This window comes from Sceloporus occidentalis, unplaced genomic scaffold, assembly GCF_023333645.1.
Source record: "Sceloporus occidentalis isolate IW3139 unplaced genomic scaffold, rSceOcc1.0.p SCAF_172, whole genome shotgun sequence".
Classification (NCBI taxonomy): domain Eukaryota; kingdom Metazoa; phylum Chordata; class Lepidosauria; order Squamata; family Phrynosomatidae; genus Sceloporus; species Sceloporus occidentalis.
In genome coordinates, this window is record NW_028317152.1 from 65,051 (window position 1) to 84,222 (window position 19,172).

General features: G+C 39.5%; 1 protein-coding gene across 1 annotated transcript in view; it reads left to right on the forward strand.

Annotated features, from left to right (window-relative positions):
- Window positions 1-19,172, forward strand: part of LOC149279305 (Golgi-specific brefeldin A-resistance guanine nucleotide exchange factor 1-like) — a 168,495-nt gene that overhangs the window by 42,345 nt on the left and 106,978 nt on the right. Inside the window, exons 7-9 of the mRNA XM_089501339.1 lie at window positions 11,905-12,061; window positions 13,840-14,078; window positions 18,825-19,056. Of these exons, the coding sequence (XP_089357465.1) occupies window positions 11,905-12,061; window positions 13,840-14,078; window positions 18,825-19,056 (628 nt within the window). The remainder of the gene's footprint in view (window positions 1-11,904; window positions 12,062-13,839; window positions 14,079-18,824; window positions 19,057-19,172) is intronic.

Below are 19,172 nucleotides of genomic sequence, written 5' to 3' on the forward strand. Positions count from 1 at the left end.
TTTGGAACTAAACCCCCGACCTACCGTTCTGGCAATCGGCTTGGTATATAAAGACATAACCAAGCCGATAAACCCTTCGCCGAAGCCATAACAGTGTAGTGACTCTGTCAAGACTTCTGTGGCTACCCCCCCATCCAATTACTTGCTGAGGGGATTATCTCTGGCAGACAGCCAGTCCCCCCCCCCCCCAATTCCACTGCTACAGACATTTACCCCGGCCATCCCTGGAACTGATTTGGTCCAGTAATAGGCAGTGGAGGTTGGAACCCTATTGTATTGTTAATCCCTTTACTGCCCCTGTTGTCTCTGGGAGGCAGATTAAGGGGGCAGTTTGTATCCCAATATCTTGTTTTATGTTAATGTGTGTTTTGCTGGATATTCAGCCATGTGTGTGAGAAATAAGTCGGTGTTTGTTTGGTTATACCCTACACTGAGTCTCGGCTAGTGACTGGGAAACCGGGAAAAGAGTGTGTTTCCCAGGCTAAAGGAGCACAAGTCAGCGGAGGTAGTCGGACTAGCCAAATCCGTGTCAAGGACTTTGAGAAGATACATATTCCACAAGATCAATATTTTTACGTGTATTATCATTGGATTGTCTACCTTTTAACAAAACCAGTTTTATCCTTGTGGATTAGTTGCAGAGTTACTACTTTCAATCGATAAGCGAGGATAGCAGAAAATATCTTTGTATCCACACTAATTAAGGAAATCGGTCTAAAATTAGATACTTTTGTACTATCTTTCCCTGGTTTTGGAATTGGAAAAACTGCCTCCAACATGCCATTTGGGAAGATCTTAGTCTGATATCATTAAATAAGTTTGTTTATTGGGGCGATTGTTTAATAAACTTTTAACAAAATAGTGCTATGTATCCATCTTTATTTGTTTTCAATAACTTTATTGCTCTACTTACTTGGTTCTCAGTAAAGGGAATGTCTACCTGTTCGGCTATGCTCGCTGACATTTTTGGCAATCTGAATTCTAATAAGTATTTTCTAATGAATTTGCTGTCTTGACCTTCAATAGGAATATTATACAAATAGGCCCGCCCTATCTCTTTCGGACTATATAAATGATTGTTCCAGTCTATGATTTTATATATTCTAGCTTTTAAATGTTTTTTTTTTTTCATTGGTGAGAGAACATTTATCTGCTCTTTTACCTACATAGTAATTTTGTTTCATTTTGATTAAATTAAATTATAATTTGCTTTAGAGATAAGATGTTCTTTAATTTCGCTTTTAATCGTAATCATCTGTGAGCTTCCCCACTTTTTTAATCACTCAGAGTAATATATAAGTCCGACAGCTTTTTCTTTCCCTTTAATCTAATATGGGCTGCTTTTTTTATTAGGTATCAATTAAGTAGAATAGAAAAGGGAAACAATAAATAAATGGAAAAAAAAATAAAATTGTGAACCTTCATGATCAACCAATATCAATCAAGATATAGGTATTAAAAAATGCTTCTCAAACATTTTTACACTTCACCTATTATCCACAAATAGCATAAAATTCAAGGCACTCTATTCAAGAAGAGTTGTGGATTTCATATCAACCTATACATCATTATCAACCAGTGTCAAACAAAAATAAAAAAAATATTTATATATTTCTTATACCTTTTCGTAATTCACAGATTATCCTCAAATACCAAAATTCATACATTAATTACAAAACTCAGATACTTGTTATATATCTAATATCAATATATGAATGTAGATATGTAAATACATTTGTGAAATTTGAATAAGCCTACATGTTCATAAATGACCAAATTATTGATGTAGAGTGTACTTAAACATTTTCATGATTCGTGAGTAAACCTCAAGTGCACAAATTCCTAAATTACTTGCTAAGCGCAAACATATATTATATATAGAGGAAAAATAAAAATACGGAATAAGTAAATATTCACAATTCGTAAGTAGTCCTCAAGTGCACAAAACCGTAAGTTAATTAAAAAACACAAATATATGTTCTCTAGATGAATAAACACAGAATAAATAGATATAGTTATATTAATAAATGGATTTCCTAAAGACTAAAGAAATTCAATAATACCATATATACCATATATTTATACCATATATAAACCTCCAGTGCAATAAATTCATAGGGAAAAGCGTATAATTATGTCTCTTGGTTTCGTTTCTGCTTTATTTTTAGTTCTATGGACCCGTTCTATAATTTCTTCTTTCAGCTTCTGAGATGCCCATGTCCAAGAATAGATCTTTCAGGAAGCCTCTAATGGAGTCCTGTTTAATCTCTTTTTTCCTGCGTGTCTATCATTTTTATTCTTCCTTTATAGATTTTATCTCTGATTTTAGATTCTCATATTTTTGCTCATGTAGTTTAAGGCCTTCACCCATTTTTTTTTTTTTAATTCAGCTTTCCAGTCATTATGTAGTTTCGTTAGCTCTTCTTTAAATAGATTAAGCTGAGTTTCCATACATTGTTGGAGATAGTCCTTAGTAATCAGATGAGTCATTTGGGAGCTAGGGCTAAGCGATTGTCTTCCTAATTAGTCTATAGTGATGTCAGATAGGCAAAGGGATTCCTCCATCTAGTAATCTTTTTATTTATTTATTTTTTATTTTTTTCTTCCCTCTTTTCCCTTTTTTTGTTTTTTCGTGTCCTCGGTTTTTTTGAGGCCATCTTAGCAGTCGCTCCTCTATATTATCTTGAAGTATGATGAAATTAACCAAAATTGAAAGCACCTTATGTTATTGGATCCCTTAACCCTATTCCGCACTTTATTATAGAAGTTATAGCATCCAACATAACATTTTTAATAGAAGTTATAACTGTTCGGTCCAGATGCCAAATGTAAAAATTATAATGGCTCTACTTGATTATGTTGCAGATAATATATTTCTTTACATATAAGTCTTGTTCAGTCTTCAGGGCCTTTATTTGATCCCATATTACATGGGGCAAAACAGCCAAACATAAAGCTTTCCAGTGTTGGTGTCGTAGACCTGATACTGACCTATTCTTGTGTAATCACTCTAATATGCTATGCACAAGATTGGTTGATTTACACATTACTTAAGGCAGTATTATCACTCTTTGACAGTAAATGATGGTAATCCGGATCAAGTAAAGCCATTATATATAATAATTGTTGTTGTGGTGGTGGTGGTGTTAAAAATATTCATTTACTCACAGTTTGAGTTTCATTCCAGCCTTTCAGTTTTTCAACATGTGTAGATGATAGGGTAGAGATATAAAGATACAATACTGTTATAGAGTGCTTCTATTTCTTTTGCGCTCTTTTGTGTGTTTCCTTCTATTCCCGTTTCGTATCTGTTGTGTCTCACAGGGAACACACCAGCCTGGCAGCTAAAGGGAGATGAACGATTGTCTGTGTACTCCCAGAGAAAAAGGGAATGGGGTTGAGTTGTGTACCTATTTGCTACATGTCTCATTAGCTGTGTTAATGAAGTTAGGGAACTATATAAATTAATGTCAATCCCAATAAAGGTTGTTCTGATTTTACCATACGAATTGTTGTCTGTCTGTTCCTTGGGTAGCAGGGGCTAGCTGTAAGAGGGTCCTGACTGGTGATTCCTCAGCCCTAAATGTGTATGTGTACTGTTAATCAGTCTATGTGTGCATGTGTATAAGATTGTGGCGTTAATGTGTAAACATACCCATAGTGGTACAGCTTGCTGTCCTCGATTCCCTAACGGGTTAAGGGAATTTAAGAAGCCCACCCTTTGCTCAGATTGGTTGGATTCGGACAAGTCTCCTTATTATGTATACTAATAGTATCCTTGGTGATATACAGAGACAGTAACTCACTACAGGGTATCACCTTCTTATGATATCATTTAAAGGGTAACATTGTATCCTATGTGTGTCAATGTGTTGATACGTTATTTATATTTATTTCACTAGAAGCATTTTAATAACTTGTATAAACATTGCATTTTCTACATCCTAAAAGCACAGTCATAATTTAGACTGGAGGACTGGGCAGGCAAGTGGTCAATTAAATTTTCAATGCAGACATGTAAAGTAATGCATTATGGGGAAAATAACAATGCAACACGCTCGATTATAAGACGACCCCCCAAAATCAAAATATTAATTTAGGAAAAAAACAAAAAGCCTGAATATAAGACTACCCTGTGGGAAAAAAGTTTTACTAGTAAATATTAATTCATGTAAACTAATTTTCATATTTAATAAAAGCTATGATTAAGAAAAATATATATTTTTTATTTTCTTTTATTTGGCAACCTGCCCCCCCCAGTTATGCACACCTGCCCCAGGCTTGCCACTCTGCACCCAGAAATGCCTTATACCTCCCTATTTGCCACTCTGCCCCATGATGTGCCTTTTAACCCTCTATATGCCACTCTGCCTCCAGAAATGTCTTATACCCTTCTATATGCCACTGTGCCCCATGAAATCCCTTTTAACCCCCTATATGCCCCTCTGCCCCATGATATGCCTTATACCCCTATATGCCACTCTGGCATATAGGGGGTTAAAAGGCATATCATGGCGCTGAGTGGCATATAGGGGGTTAAAATGCATTTCTGGAGGTATATATATATAACTGCTAACAGCAATCACACTCCTATCAAGCCAAGGCAGCCAGTACATGCTGGAACCTGGGGATGATAGTAGTGTGATTACAGCCTCTCTATGCCATGCTACCACCACCCCCCTTACACATCCATGCTATCACACACTCATTCACAAACATTTAAATACTCATTCATTCCATTAATCACACATACTTGCTCAAACCCCCCCCCCCCCCCAGCCCCTTACCTGAACTGCAGATCTCCCACTCGCAGACTTATGCAGGGGCCCGGCTGTGCGAGCAACTTCTCTGGCCCCGCCCCCAGAGGAAGGAGGGGGGAGGCAGAGTTATGTGAGGACTGTGCTAGCTTCCTGTTCTCCTGCTGCTAGTAGCAGCGACGCTGCTCGCGAACAAAGCCCGGTAAGCACCCTGGCCCCAGCAGAATGAGGTCTGATTAGAAGACGACCTCGATTATAAGACAAGGGGTATTTTTCAGAGCATGTGCTCTGGAATAAACCTAGTCTTATAATCGAGCAAATACGGTACTTTAAATGATATCTTCTTGGGAAAAGCTACTCATTTAAGGGGAGTGAAAGAAGTTGCCTCTATATACAGTGCAAAACTGCATCTTAGAGGGTATATTATGACGTATAAACACCGCATTTGCTCGATTATAAGACGACCCTGATTATAAGATGACCCCCCAAAATCTGAATATTAATTTATGAAAAAAAGAAAAAGCCTGAATATAAGATGACCCTATAGGAAAAAAGTTAATTTATGTAAACTATGTGAACAATTGTGTTAATAAAAGCTATGATTGAGAAAAATATTTTGTTTTTATTTCTTTTTTTTCAACCAGCCCCCCCAGTTATGCACATCTGCCCCCAGGCTTGCCACTCTGCCACAGAAATGCCTTATACCCTCTAAATGTCACTGTGCCCCATGATATGCCTTTTGACCTCCTATGTACCACTCTGCCTCCAGAACTGCCTTATACCCCTATATGCCACTATGGCATTTAGGGGGTTAAAAGGCATATTATGGGGCAGAGTGGCATATAGGGAGGTATAAGGCATTTCAGGAGGCAGAGTGGCATATAGAGGGTTAAAAGGCATTTTTGGAGGCAGAGTGGCATTAAGGGGGTTAAAAGGCATTTCACAGAGCACTCTGCTTCCAGAAATACCTTATGCCCCCCCATTTAACACTCCCCCCCACCTCCTCCAAACTTACCGGTGCTTCTGAGTCCCTGGTACTTATTCCGGGCAGCGTGTAGAGCTCTACGCGATTCGCGTAGACAACTTCCGCTTGAGTGCAGCGGAAGTTGTCTACGTGAATCGCGTAGAGCTCTACACACTGCCTGGACTAAGCACCGGGGACCCAGAAGCACCGGTAAGTTGGGGGGGCATAACACAGGAGGATCCAGGCCCCCTGCATCGCTGCGGGGGATCTGGATTTTAGTCTCATAGTCAAACCTATTATAAGACCGATTATAAGACGAGGGGTATTTTTCAGAGCATTTGCTCTGGAAAAAACCTTGTCTTTTATAATCGGGCAAATACGGTATGTGCAGGTCCAATAAATAGACCTCTCATTCAGAAATGTGCAAGTGTTCATCCTCTGAGACTGGAAGAACAAAGATTTTTTTTATACCACAAAGGCATTCTTTACAGTAAGGTATGCAATTCACTGCCAAGAGAGGTGGTGCTATCAAATACATTGAATGCCTTAAAAAAGGACATGGATATTTTTAGAAAAGCAGAACATGACTATAAATGATAGAAAAAATATTTTAGCTTATTAATCCACGGAGAAATCTAATTGCCGTTTGGAATGAAGAAGGCCAAAATAGTTTAATTGGGGTTTTTCTGCCCTCATTTGGATCAAAAGCAGGAAGGATAGACAGAAGGGTTGAATCTGATGGACTTAGGTCTTTTTTCAACCTAAATTACTATGTGTTGCCTGTTACTATGTCACAGTAAGTGCTGATGCAGCCTGAAGTTTACATGTGGATCGCTAGCCACGCAAGACCCTTGTCCATGAGGGGTCACCCTGGGAGGACTTTGCTGGCCTTCAACTCTGTCCATGCAGTCTTGCATATGATATCTGTCTGTTTTCAAACATTTATTATGTTTAGTGGAAAAGCTCCGTTGGCAAGTCATATTCTGTCTTGTACAGGTAGTTTATTTAGGATGACTTGTCAATGAACTGAAATTCACTTCAGTTTGCACCAACCAGGATCCTGAATACTTTTAATCTGCTCTTGACCTTATTAATTGGTTTCTCCCTATTTAATGTGTACAGGGAAGGTTTTTGTTTTATTTTGTGCATAATGTTAAATGGTAGGGTTTGTAATGAAACCCTACAAATCAAAATTTGGAATGAATTAGGGAAAGTCCAGTTCTCATCTGGAATCATAGATTTAAGCTTTACATCTTGGTGTGTCAATGCATCTGCACTCCAAATGTTGAAATTCTGTGGGGTTTTTTACATGAGTTACTAATTATGGCAAATGCCATTTTTTCTTGAGGCTTTCAATACCTTTTGGAAAAACAAAAGAGTTCAGGTAAGGAGGCTTATACATACACATTCCCTCTGAATTAACATTTATTTTAATTTGTGTGGAACATTTAGCATCATTGCCTTTTGAGTTGGAAATTACCGATTGACTCAATGTCCAATGGCATTATCACTTTAGAGCATGAACCACGTTTTCTGTTTGTTTATAACTGTAATAAGACGTTGCATAGATTCACTTTGCAGCTGGTGAGTGGGTAGAACACTGTGTGTGTATGTATGTATGTATGTATATATCTCTTTGTCATTAAGTGCATAACACTACCTAACGCTGAATGTATGTAAAATTTTGCAGGACCCAAGCATGTTGAGTGAAACTTTCATACATCGTGTTAGGTGTGTGCAGTTCACCAGAGGGTTACATTTTTCATAAACTCTTCTACCCTTGTTAAATGATTGCATTATATCCCATTTTGTTTGAAAAACAATATTTGTATAAAGAGTTATTACCTGGGTAGTTATCTATACCTGTTAGTTTTTGTCGACCACTGTTAGGCACTACAGTTGTAGAGGTTATTAGCAGCCAAAAAGGTGGAGGAGGCCAACATGCTGGGAATTGAAATAATAATAATAAAAAAAAACACATTACAAACAAAAAAACTACTGAATTCCATGGGTATAATGTTGATAATGTTTCACTGTTGTAGGGCATTCTTAGTCACTGCAGATATGTATTGCACTGTATTTTTTTGAAAATCTGAAATTTTAGATTTTCAAAAAATACAGAGTAGAGTAGTTTTAAAAATGTAATATTTTGTTACACTGGGAACATAAAATGCAGTCTATATACGAGTATCATGCTTGAAATAAAAGTAAATATTATTCAGTAAATAAACTAAATTTGCTTTTTAAAACTTTATTTTTTGTTGCAAATTGAGCAACAATGTCTGTACACTCACTGGCTACTTTATTAGGTACACATTGCTAGTACCGGGTTGGATACTGCCTTCGTTCTTTGTGGCATACTTTCTACAAGGTGCTGGAAACAGCCCTCAGAGATTTTGGTCCATATGGACATGATGGCATCACCCAGTTGCTGCAGATTTGTCGGCTCCACATCCATGATGTGAATCTCCTGTTACACCACATCCCAAAGGTGTTCTATTGAGATGTGGTGACTGTGGAGGCCATTGGAGTACAGTGAACTTATGGTCATGTTCAAGAAACCAGTTTGAGATAATGTGACATTGTGCATTATCCTGCTGGAAGTATTCATCAGAAGATGGGTACACTGTGGCCATAAAAGGATTGACATGGTCAGCAACACTACTCAAGTAGGCTGTCGCATTTGCACAATGCTTAATTGGAGCCCAAAGTGTGCCAAGAAAATGTCCTACACACCATTACACCACCACCAGCCTGAACCTTTGATACAGGATTTAATGTTTACGTCTGACCCTGCCGTCTGAATGTTGCTGCTGGAATCGAGACTCATTAGACCAGGCAACACTCTTCCAGTCTTCCATTGTCCATTTTTTGTGAGCCTGTGTTAATTGTAGCCTCGGTTTCCTGTTCTTAGCTGACAGGAGTGGCACCCGGTGTGGTCTTCTACAGCTGTAGCCTATCTGCATTGTTAGGGATATTAATGAGATAAAATAGGCAAAACCAATATTCTATCACATACACAAAATGCTGATGCTATTATTGTTAGGCCACATCCACAATATTAATATAAAGAGATCCCCTATATTTTATCTCTGATCCCAAGTCCTTTCAGAAGGCGCCAGTAATTATAATTCAAAATGAGATTATACCATCATGATAGTCAATCAAAATATTATTTATTGTAAAAACACAATCTACAAATCTCAATGTTGCCCGTGCAGTGCAGAAGATAAACACAAAAAATATCCTTTAAACATGTCAAAATGAATCAAGTCAAAAATACAGTATATTATTGATTAGTTATCAAATATGAATCACTATCTTCTGAGTCTAACACATACAAAATGCAACTGATGAACAAGCACATTGCATAAACAGTACAGCTTAATCAAATGATATCACCTTATATAAATGTCATTTATTACCGTATTTGCTCGATTATAAGACGACCCCCCAAAATCTGAATATTAATTTAGGAAAAAAGCCTGAATATAAGACGACCCTATAGGAAAAAAATTGTACCAGTAAATGTTAATTCATGTAAACTATTACATTTTTTAATAAAAGCTATGATTGAGAAAAATATTTTTTGTTTTTATTTCCTTGTATTTTCCAACCTGCCCCCCAGTTACGCACATCTGCCCCCAGGCTTGCCACTCCAGTATGGCACTGTGGCCCATGATATGCCTTTTAACCCCCTATGTGCCACTCTGCCTCCAGAAATGCCTTATACCCCTATATGCCACTCTGGAAGCACCGGTAAGTGTGTGGGGGGGGGGGGGAGACAGAAGGATCCAGGTCCCCTGCAGTGGTGCGGGGGATCTGGGTCTTAGTCTCATAGTCAGACCTCTATTTGAGGTCTGATTATAAGACGACCCCGATTAGAAGACGAGGGGTATTATGAATACAACAATTTTTTATTTTTTTTTATGTCTTAAGAGTATTAGTGAAATTTTTCATAGATGCAAATAATGTCAAACTTCAGTTACAGGTAAAAATACCTTTTACGGGTTATAAGCTGCAGTCTAACAAGCCGTCCTATACAACAATGTCGTATACTATTTCCCAGAAGAGGGGAATAATTTCTTCTAAATTGAAGCAGACAAAATTTACCCATATTCAAGATAATGAAACCATTATATTTACCACCACTTGTTGCTGTGGTCCAGGCTGTCCTTGTAGATATTAATCCAGGTGGAACGAAAAATAACTTTCTTAAAGTTATATATGTTAGATACTCAAAGTAATTATGAATTATGGTGCCAAGATCGTGATGTTCAAAATTCCATTTGTCTGGGCTTCAATTGTCTAAAACATAAGCTTTTAAAGACAGGGCTTATTACCATATTCTCGGCCTATTGATTGAAATTCTCCAATCATAATTGTGGATTTTACTCATTATGATTAGGACTTCTTAGCATATTTGCACCATTGTATTTCCATCATTTACCTCTAAGACGCTCTGGTCTGAGAAATTACCTTTAAGAGAATTACATATACATCTGGAATTTGTCCTTGATCACACATCTCTAGAACTGGCACCAACAAACATGCCACATTCAAAGTCACTTAAATCCCCTTTCTTCCCCATTCTGATGCTTTGCTTGAGTTGCTGTCCTGTGATTGACTGATTAGCTATGTTTGTTAACAATCAATTGAACAGGTGTACCTAATAAAGTGGCCAAATAAATGAAGAAACAACACACAAAAAAAATCTCTAATTCTCCTACATGGATTGGACGAGGAGAGTGATCACAATCGCAATTTAGCACCAATCACAAATAAAAAGTGAAGTAACTGGCATTATTTGTACATCTTTCATAAACTATATAAATGTAATATATAGGGAAAAAATGTAGAAAAAAAAACCAGGGGGGGGGATTTTCCCTTTTTTTTTTTTTTTTTTTTTTTTTTTTTACCTTGACCATCCCATCTCTAACTGTATATCATGACAATAGTTTCAAGGTGTTTTTTTGACTTTCACCCTCTATAGGGTAAACCATTTATAAATTTTTTTGCAAGCATCTGATCTTGAAAAAAGTACAGCTGTACAACTGAGGTTGGTGACTTCACTATATGTAGCGGTCCTCACCTGCCCATCCAAGAGTCATTCACTCTTGATGATCTAGATCATTGCTTGGATGATTAAATTATAAAACGTATTATAATGAAAAAGCAATGAGCGAGTATGCGTGATTGAGTGAATAAATGAGTGTGAGTGATTTAGTATCTGTGAATGAATGTTTGTGAATGAGTGTGTGTGTGTGATAACATGGATGTGTAACTGGGGGGTAGCATGGCATAGGGAGGCTGTAATCAAACAGGTTCAAGTATGATAGGAGTGTGATATGCTTTTAATTTTTTTAATAATAGAGCAGGAAATTTTACATTTGCAATGTACATATATATATATATATATATATATATATATATATATATATATATATATGGATATATAAATATGTGCGTGTTAGATTTTTTCTCTTTGTTTTGAATGAGTTCTGATTTGACTTTCTCATGTTTGAGGTTTACATGACCCTGCATAATGCATGTGCAATTTCGGAGGTCTAGAAAGAATTGAAATTTGCCAGGATTAGCTTTTTCTAATGAATACTGTAGTCAGTGAGTAGAAACCACCATTGTCTTATAAAACTCTTATGCAAACTGAAAGGATTGTTTGTATGCTTCCCCCAAGCATTGTATATGCCTGAACTGATTTGGGCATAAGTGGTAAAATAACATTAAACGGAGGAAACTAAAAATTGATTGTAATGTGTAGGATTAAAATAAATTGCGAGCTGCTTCTCCTGTATTTACAGTATTCTCTGTCACACATTGTACAGTGTTTGTGATTCAGGTTGTTGTGTGTTATGAGTGCAAGACTTCCCACTTTGCCTTCAAAATATCTTATTTTTTCATGGTAGGTTTTCGTTCCAAAAAACAAACAAAACAAAATGATTTGTTATAAATTGGTCCAAGAAGTCTTTGGTTAAATAGCAAAGGCTAATGTTCAGATTTGGGAAATAAAGCCCTAGTTTGTTTTAGTCTAGCAACTTTTGCATAGATGGAAAGATGTAGGGTCATCATAATGTTATTATTTTTGTAATACTGTCAATATTTAAACATAAGCCCATATCATGCAAATGTAATTTCTATTCTAAGTGCACTATTTTCCCTTAAAAGCTTAAAATGAGAGCTGGCGGAATCAGTGACTCTACGAAATGGAAGAAACAAAAGAGATCTCCAAGAGCACAGCGTCACATGACCAAAACTGAGGCTGGAGCCGATTCTTGTTTGCACCCATTAACAAATGGTACTAATGTCACCAACAGTGTAACAGGTATGTCTGTCCACTGTAACGATAATGAACCCATGCATTGTTTTATATACACTTTATAGACAAAAGTATTGAGCACCTGACCATTACACCAACAGAGACTTTTATAACATTGCAATCTGAGCACATATATATATGTTGGTCTTCCCTTTGTGTCCAACATCAGTGCCTGACCTCACAAATGGTCTACTGGATAAAGTCCCACAGAACCTTCCCAGTAGAGTGGAAGCACTTATTGCTGTAAAGAGGGGACCAACTTCATATTATTGTCCATGGATTTAGAATGCCATGTCATCAAAGTCCCTGTTGGTGTAATGGTTAGGTATCCCAATGGTTAGGTTTGTGTGTGTATATTGATATATTTGTGTGTTTGTGTGTGTGTGGATGTATTTGTATATGTGTGTGGATACATACGTGTATACGTGTGTGGATACATACGTGGATATATGTATGGATGTTGATATATGTATATATGTGTGTCTGTGTGCGTATGTATGCAGATATATATATGTGTGTGTGTGTATATATATGATGTCCTGAGGAAAGTAAGCAATGACTGAAACGTCGACTTGACATTGAATAAAGAGAAATTGTTAATTCAAAGACCTGGAGTGCTGACCATCTTTTGAAAGTGCTTTGTATGGCAACTGCTGGTTACTAGCACCAGGCTTGGAAAATTTGGAATGGTGTGCAATGGACTGTGAGTAAATATATACCGTATTGGCTCGGATATAGGCCGCACCCTAAAAGTTAGGTGCTTTTCTAAGGAAAAAATTTTCTTAGTTAAAAAAAAAAAACGTAGATTAGATCTGCTGCCACTCTGCCCTCCACCCGATATATATACTGCCACTCTGCCCCCCCGAGATATGCTGCCACTCTGCCCTCCACCCAATATATATACTGCCACCCCGAGATATGATGCCACTCTGCCCTCCACCCGATAAATATATACTGCCACTCTGCCCCCCCGAGATATGCTGCCACTCTGCCCTCCACCCAATATATATATACTGCCACTCTGCCCTCCCCCCCGAGATACGCTGCCACTCTGCCCTCCCCCCCGAGATACGCTGCCACTCTGCCCCCCCCCCGAGATACGCTGCCACTCTGCCCCCAAGATGTGCCCCCCCCCACGACTTACCAAAGAAGACTCCCGTGTGTCTTGCGGGGCCGGCAGGGGACACCTACTGCCGGCACGGGAGATTGTCTAAGCGCATCGTGCAGGCGTTTACCGGCTGCGACGATGAGCGTGAACGACCTCTGCTGCTGGCATGTCTGCTCGGTGTGCTTTAACAATCTCCCTTACCGGGACTCCCCCCCCCCCGTGGGAATTCCCGGCAAGGGAGATTGTTAAAGCACACCGAGCAGACGTGCCAGCAGCAGAGGTCGTTCACGCTCATCGTCGCAGCCGGTAAACGTCTGCACGATGCGCTTAGACAATCTCCCGTGCCGGCACTCCCCCAGTGGAAAGTGCCGGCAGGGGAGGCTCTCTGAGCATATCAGAGAGTAGGATGCGGGTCCCCTGCACAGCTGCGGGGGATCTGTATCCTAACTCTGCTGCCTGCCCGGCGCCCGGAACTGCATGTCCCGGGCGTCGGGCACTAGACCCCGAATATAGGCCGCACCCCCACTTTAAAGATTTAAAGTGGGGGGGGGAAAAGTGCGGCCTATATTCGGGCCAATACGGTATATATATAATATATATATATATATATAAGATAGCAAAGTGTTTTCTATATCAACAAGGTTCTAGAATGACAGATGCACTTTTTTCTCCTTAGGCGGCTTTCCTTTTATTGAACCTTCATCTCCAGATGCTACCATGCCTAGCTCAGTAGGAAGTTCAGAAATTGCATCTTCTGTGGTCAGCCCCACCACTGACAGTGGTTTAGAATTGTTATCACAGGCTACGTCCAAGGAAGACCTCTCAGAATTGGATCACTCAATTACCCCAGTGTCTCCTCTGCAATCAATAGGAGATGTATATGTCTCAGAGCACCAGAGACAGGACGGTCATAAGGTATGCGCATGCTGAGTTGTTATCAGTGGCATTGTTCAGTATAGACCATGTCGTAATTTTCTCTCCTATGTCAAATGACTTAAATGAAAGCAGAGTAAGTACCGTATATTAAGATTTTAGTATAATGTCTGTTCTCTAGAGACCCAAAGGAAATGTGCTTACTGCTTTGCTGGCTTAGCAATAGCAATACTCAGAAGCGTATCTAGGGTATGGCACCTATGGCTCGTGCCAGTGAGCGGCTTTCAAACGCCGTCTTTTTTTTTTTTTGATGTGGAGGAGAGGGGCGTTTAAAAGCCGCTCCCTGGTGCCCGCTGCTTCACTGCTGAGCGCCGAAATATGACGTCATATTACGGCGCTCAGCAGTGAAGCAGCGGGCACTGCAGCAGTGCAGGAAGACGGAAGCCTTGTGCTCCCGTCGCTGGACCTCAAGGTGAGAGAACTACCGCTCGGCGCCCCTCGTTCTCCTCAACGAGGCCTCTACCTACGTCCCAGTGCGGCATTTCGTGCTGAGCGCCGTAATATGACAGTGAATTAATGTGTGGATGCATTGAGTGAATGAGGGAGAGCATGAGTTAATGTGTGGATGAATTGTCTGAATGAGGGAGAGCATGAGTTGTCTGAATGAGGGAGAACATAGTAACATAGTTCATAACATAGTTCATAAGGTTGAAAAAAGACCAAAGTCCATCAAGTTCAACCTATATACATATTGTGTCCCTACTGTGTTGATCCAGAGGAAGGCAAAAAACCCTTATGAAGCAGATGCCAATTGCCCCATACCAGGGGGAAAATTCCTTCCCGACTCCAAATATGGCAATCAGAATAAATCCCTGGATCAACGTTCTGTCCCTATTAATCTAATATCCATAACTTGTAATATTATTGCTTTCAAGAAACACGTCCAGACTCCTTTTGAACTCTTTTATTGAGTTTACCATCACCACTTCCTCTGGCAGAGAGTTCCATAATCTCACCGCTCTTACTGTAAAGAACCCCCGTCTGTGCTGGTGTAGAAACCTTCTTTCCTCCAGCCGTAGAGGATGTCCCCTTGTTATAGATACAGTCCTGAGTATAAATAGGTCCTGGGAGTGATCTCTGTACTGCCCCCTTATATATTTATACATAGTTATTAAGTCCCCCCTAAGCCGTCTTTTTTCCAAACTAAATAACCCCAATTCTGATAATCTTTCTGGGTACTGTAGTCCTCCCATTCCCCTTATTACTCTGGTTGCACGTCTTTGAACCCTCTCCAGCTCCACTATATCTTTCTTGTACACTGGTGCCCAGTACTGTACACAGTATTCCATGTGTGGTCTGACTAGTGAAACATGAGTTAATGTGTGGATGAATTGTCTGAATGAGGGAGAACATGAGTTAATGTGTGGATGAATTGTCTGAATGAGGGGGAGCATGAGTTAATGTGTGGATGAGTTGTCTGAATTAAAGTGTGAATTGGTGAGTGATTGGGGTGTGCAACCTGTGATTTTACCACAAGACAGGAGGCTTCATAATTTGCATAAACCTTCTTTACTGTACCACCAACAGCAGCAAAGAAAACTCAAAACAACAAAGAAATATAGCCAATGAATGACCAGCATAACATATATAATGTCCCAACTGTCACTCCTCTTCCTCTTCTTTGCTGCTGCCACCAGCAAGGTCAGGTCAAAATTTTCACATTACATTATTATTCACAATTTATTTAATTTGTCCATTTTCTGATTTATGCCTGTAATTAAGGGGGTTTTAAATATACCTTTTTAATGCCGTGTTTTTATGTGAATTCCAATTGATCTATATCTGCAAAGCTGGGTTTTTGTGTTATTCTGTAGATCCATATCTGCTATGCTATGCTTCCATACATTATTTATGCATACCTGCAAATACAGGGTTTGTATGTCTTGTTCAGTTGATTAATACCTGCAATGCTGTTTCCATGTATTTATCTATACCTGCGATGCTACGTTTCATATATTATTATTGTATACCTGCAAATACAGGGTTTGTATGTCTGATTCTGTTTATTTGATACATACCTTCAGTGCTGAGATCACAAGTGAATTTCAATTGATCTGGGATTGTGTGTTGATCTATACCTGCTATCGGCAGCAGGGTCTAATATTTATATATATATATATATATATTCCAATAATATTTACCGGCACTCCTGGGACTTCTATAAATGATTACACGACACTCCGATATTCTTGTCTGAATATCGGAGTGTCGTGTAATCATTTATAGAAGTCCCAGGAGTGCCGGTAACTATTATTGGAATCTATATGAATCATTGCTGCAGCTACTTGGCACCGAGGTTGGTGTGCAATTGTAATCCTTGGACTAATATTTTTATATATATATATATGGGCAGCAGAGGCTAATAAATGGGTTTTAGATATTTGGACGGGGCGCAATTTTAGTGCTTGCCATAGGTGCTATTTTCAGTAGATACGCCTCTGGCAATGCTCAGTAGCAAAGAGCACAAATCAGAGCCTAACGTTACACATAAGCTTGCAGAAACCTCAGTGTTATGTCTCCCTATAGTTGCGTCTGTCAGTTGAGTAGCCATTGAAAGTACTTGATTTGCAAAACCCAGAACTTATTTTTTCTTCTTCTTCAGATAATTATTTTCCCTTTGTTTTAGCTGTGCTATAGGTCTGGGATAATTAAACATTTAGTTTTTTTAACTTCAACTTTTATTATCTTATCCTATCTGACCATAGAAATAAAGTGACAATTTGTTTGTGTATGCATATATTTGTGGAAGCGCATGTGTATGCAGGGCTGGTGCAAGGATTTTTGCCACCCTAGGCAAAACATAATTTTGCCGCCCCCTGGCTCCACCCCCACAAGCCCCTCCCCTTACCTTGTAGTGTGGCTTCAGCAGGACCGTGGGTAATGGAGCTTCTATTTATTTACCCAGTCTGACAGGAAACTGCTCACTGATCTCGGCGAGCACCTTTCCTGTCAGACCGGGGGTGTCCACCATAATGCTGGCTGAGCGTCATTGGAAGAGTAGTCCACTTCAGCAGAGATTTTTTTAAATGAAAAAAGGCTAATGTTAGCCTCCCTCCCAGGATCCTTACACACACCTGCCCATAAACACACATATACACATGCACTGCCTTTACACACACACACACATACACTGCCCTTATACACACACACACATACAAGATATAATAAAGTGTTGCGCCTATAATTGTAAGAGTGACAATAAATTACTTATTACATCAACATAATGTGAAATATGAATAAATGAAAAATAATACTTATATTGATTTCCCAGTCTCCGTTCGTTGTGTCAAAATCATGTATCAATATATGGAAACACAAAAGAAACAAAAAATCATAGTGCTTTCCGCAAATATGTGTGAATCAAGTGTATCCTCTATATGCTGTTTCACTCACATGGAGATGAGCAATAAGTTTGCTCTGACTTGTTGAGATATATCGCAAAGGAGTTTCAGCTCCGTTCCCGCCGAACAAGTTGTTTTAGGACGCCCTCTCCGAATCCCTTCTTCGAGTGTTTGTACCGTCCACGGCGAGCGACTTGGAAAGGAGAGACTCAGACACGCTACAGATTGTTTTTTTAAATGTAAGCATGCTGCACCGTTTTTAAATATTAAATGCGCATTTATATCTCACCTCCCTGCCTTTCTATTTTTGTACTGATTCGATTCGTGCTCCTGCCGTGTGGACCATACAAACACTTGAATTGTTGCTCTGCATAAAGATGACCTTGCGCGGGCGATCAGGCTGTTGTTTAACAGCCTGGGCTCCCCTCTGTCAACAGAAGCCCACCGTGCTGCAGCTCAGTTTCAGGGTCTTTGCAATTTTCGTATAGGTTTGGCCATCTTTATGCAGAGCAACAATTCTTTTTTTCAGATCCTCAGAGAGTTCTTTGCCATGCGGTGCCATGTTGAACTTCCAGTGACCAGTAAGAGTGTGTGAGAGTGATAATACCCAATTTAACATACCTGCTCCCTATTCATACCTAAGACCTTGTAACACTAACAAGTCACATGACACCGGGGAGGGGAAATGGCTAATTGGGCCAAATTTGGACATCTCCACTTAGGGGTGTACTCACTTTTGTTGCCAAGGTTTAGACATTAACCCCTTAATGACAATTGGCAGCCCGGGCAATTACGACAATTGACTTGCCTTGACCATCATGACTTAAAACGGGTGCAGAAAGCGATCTGCGTTCGCTTTCTGCACCTAAACGGTGTTGCGTTAGTGCTTCGACGTTGAGGCATTCCTCCTGCCAGGAGGCGTCTGAGGTCAGGAAGGGGCAGCTCTCGGGTCAGAGAAGGTTTCTGGACCTTTTTTCCTGCTGTTTGGTAAGGTTTTTCTATTTATTGGCTTGTACTGCTCTTAGCTAGCAGTTTAATTCTGATGAAGAGTCCTGGCATCCTGAGATTTTCTGTTCTGGTGTTTTTCTGCCTCTTAACCCAAGTAGGTTATGAGTCTATGGGAGTTTGTCTGTTTTGTTTTTTATTTGTTTTTAACTGTCTCCTATCCTTCATTATTAGGATGTCTCTAGATAAGGCAGACCTCCCTGAAGAATCAACAGCTCCTAGGAAGGCTACGTCCAAGACGAAACATTTTGCCTGTAAAAATTGCAAGGCTTTGTCTGACGCAAGGCTTTGTCTGCTCATCCTGCTTCAAAGCCAGAATTCAAGGAATGGATGAAGGCTGAACTCCAGTCCACCTTTCAGCAGATTAAATCTTCGGTTTTAGATTATTTACCTCAGCCTAAAACTGTGGGCCGTAACTCTCTGCCTGGGTTACGGTCCTCAGGTCAGGATCCTTACTCTTCAGGTTCTGAAAAGGAATGGCATATGGAGGATCCGGAATCCCTGGAGGATGGGGAGCTATCGGAAGAATCCTTTTTTTTTTCCAGCAGAAGAAGTGAACAAGCTGGTTAATGCAGTAAGGGCCGCTCTAGATCTGGAAGAAGAGCAGCCGAAAGGTAAACCATACTGTTTTTTTCATGGCTCTTTAAAGAGACCTAAGGTTTTTTCCTGTTTATGAAACCTTAAAGTCCATAATCACTGACCAGTGGAAGGCTCCGGAAAGAGGGCTAAC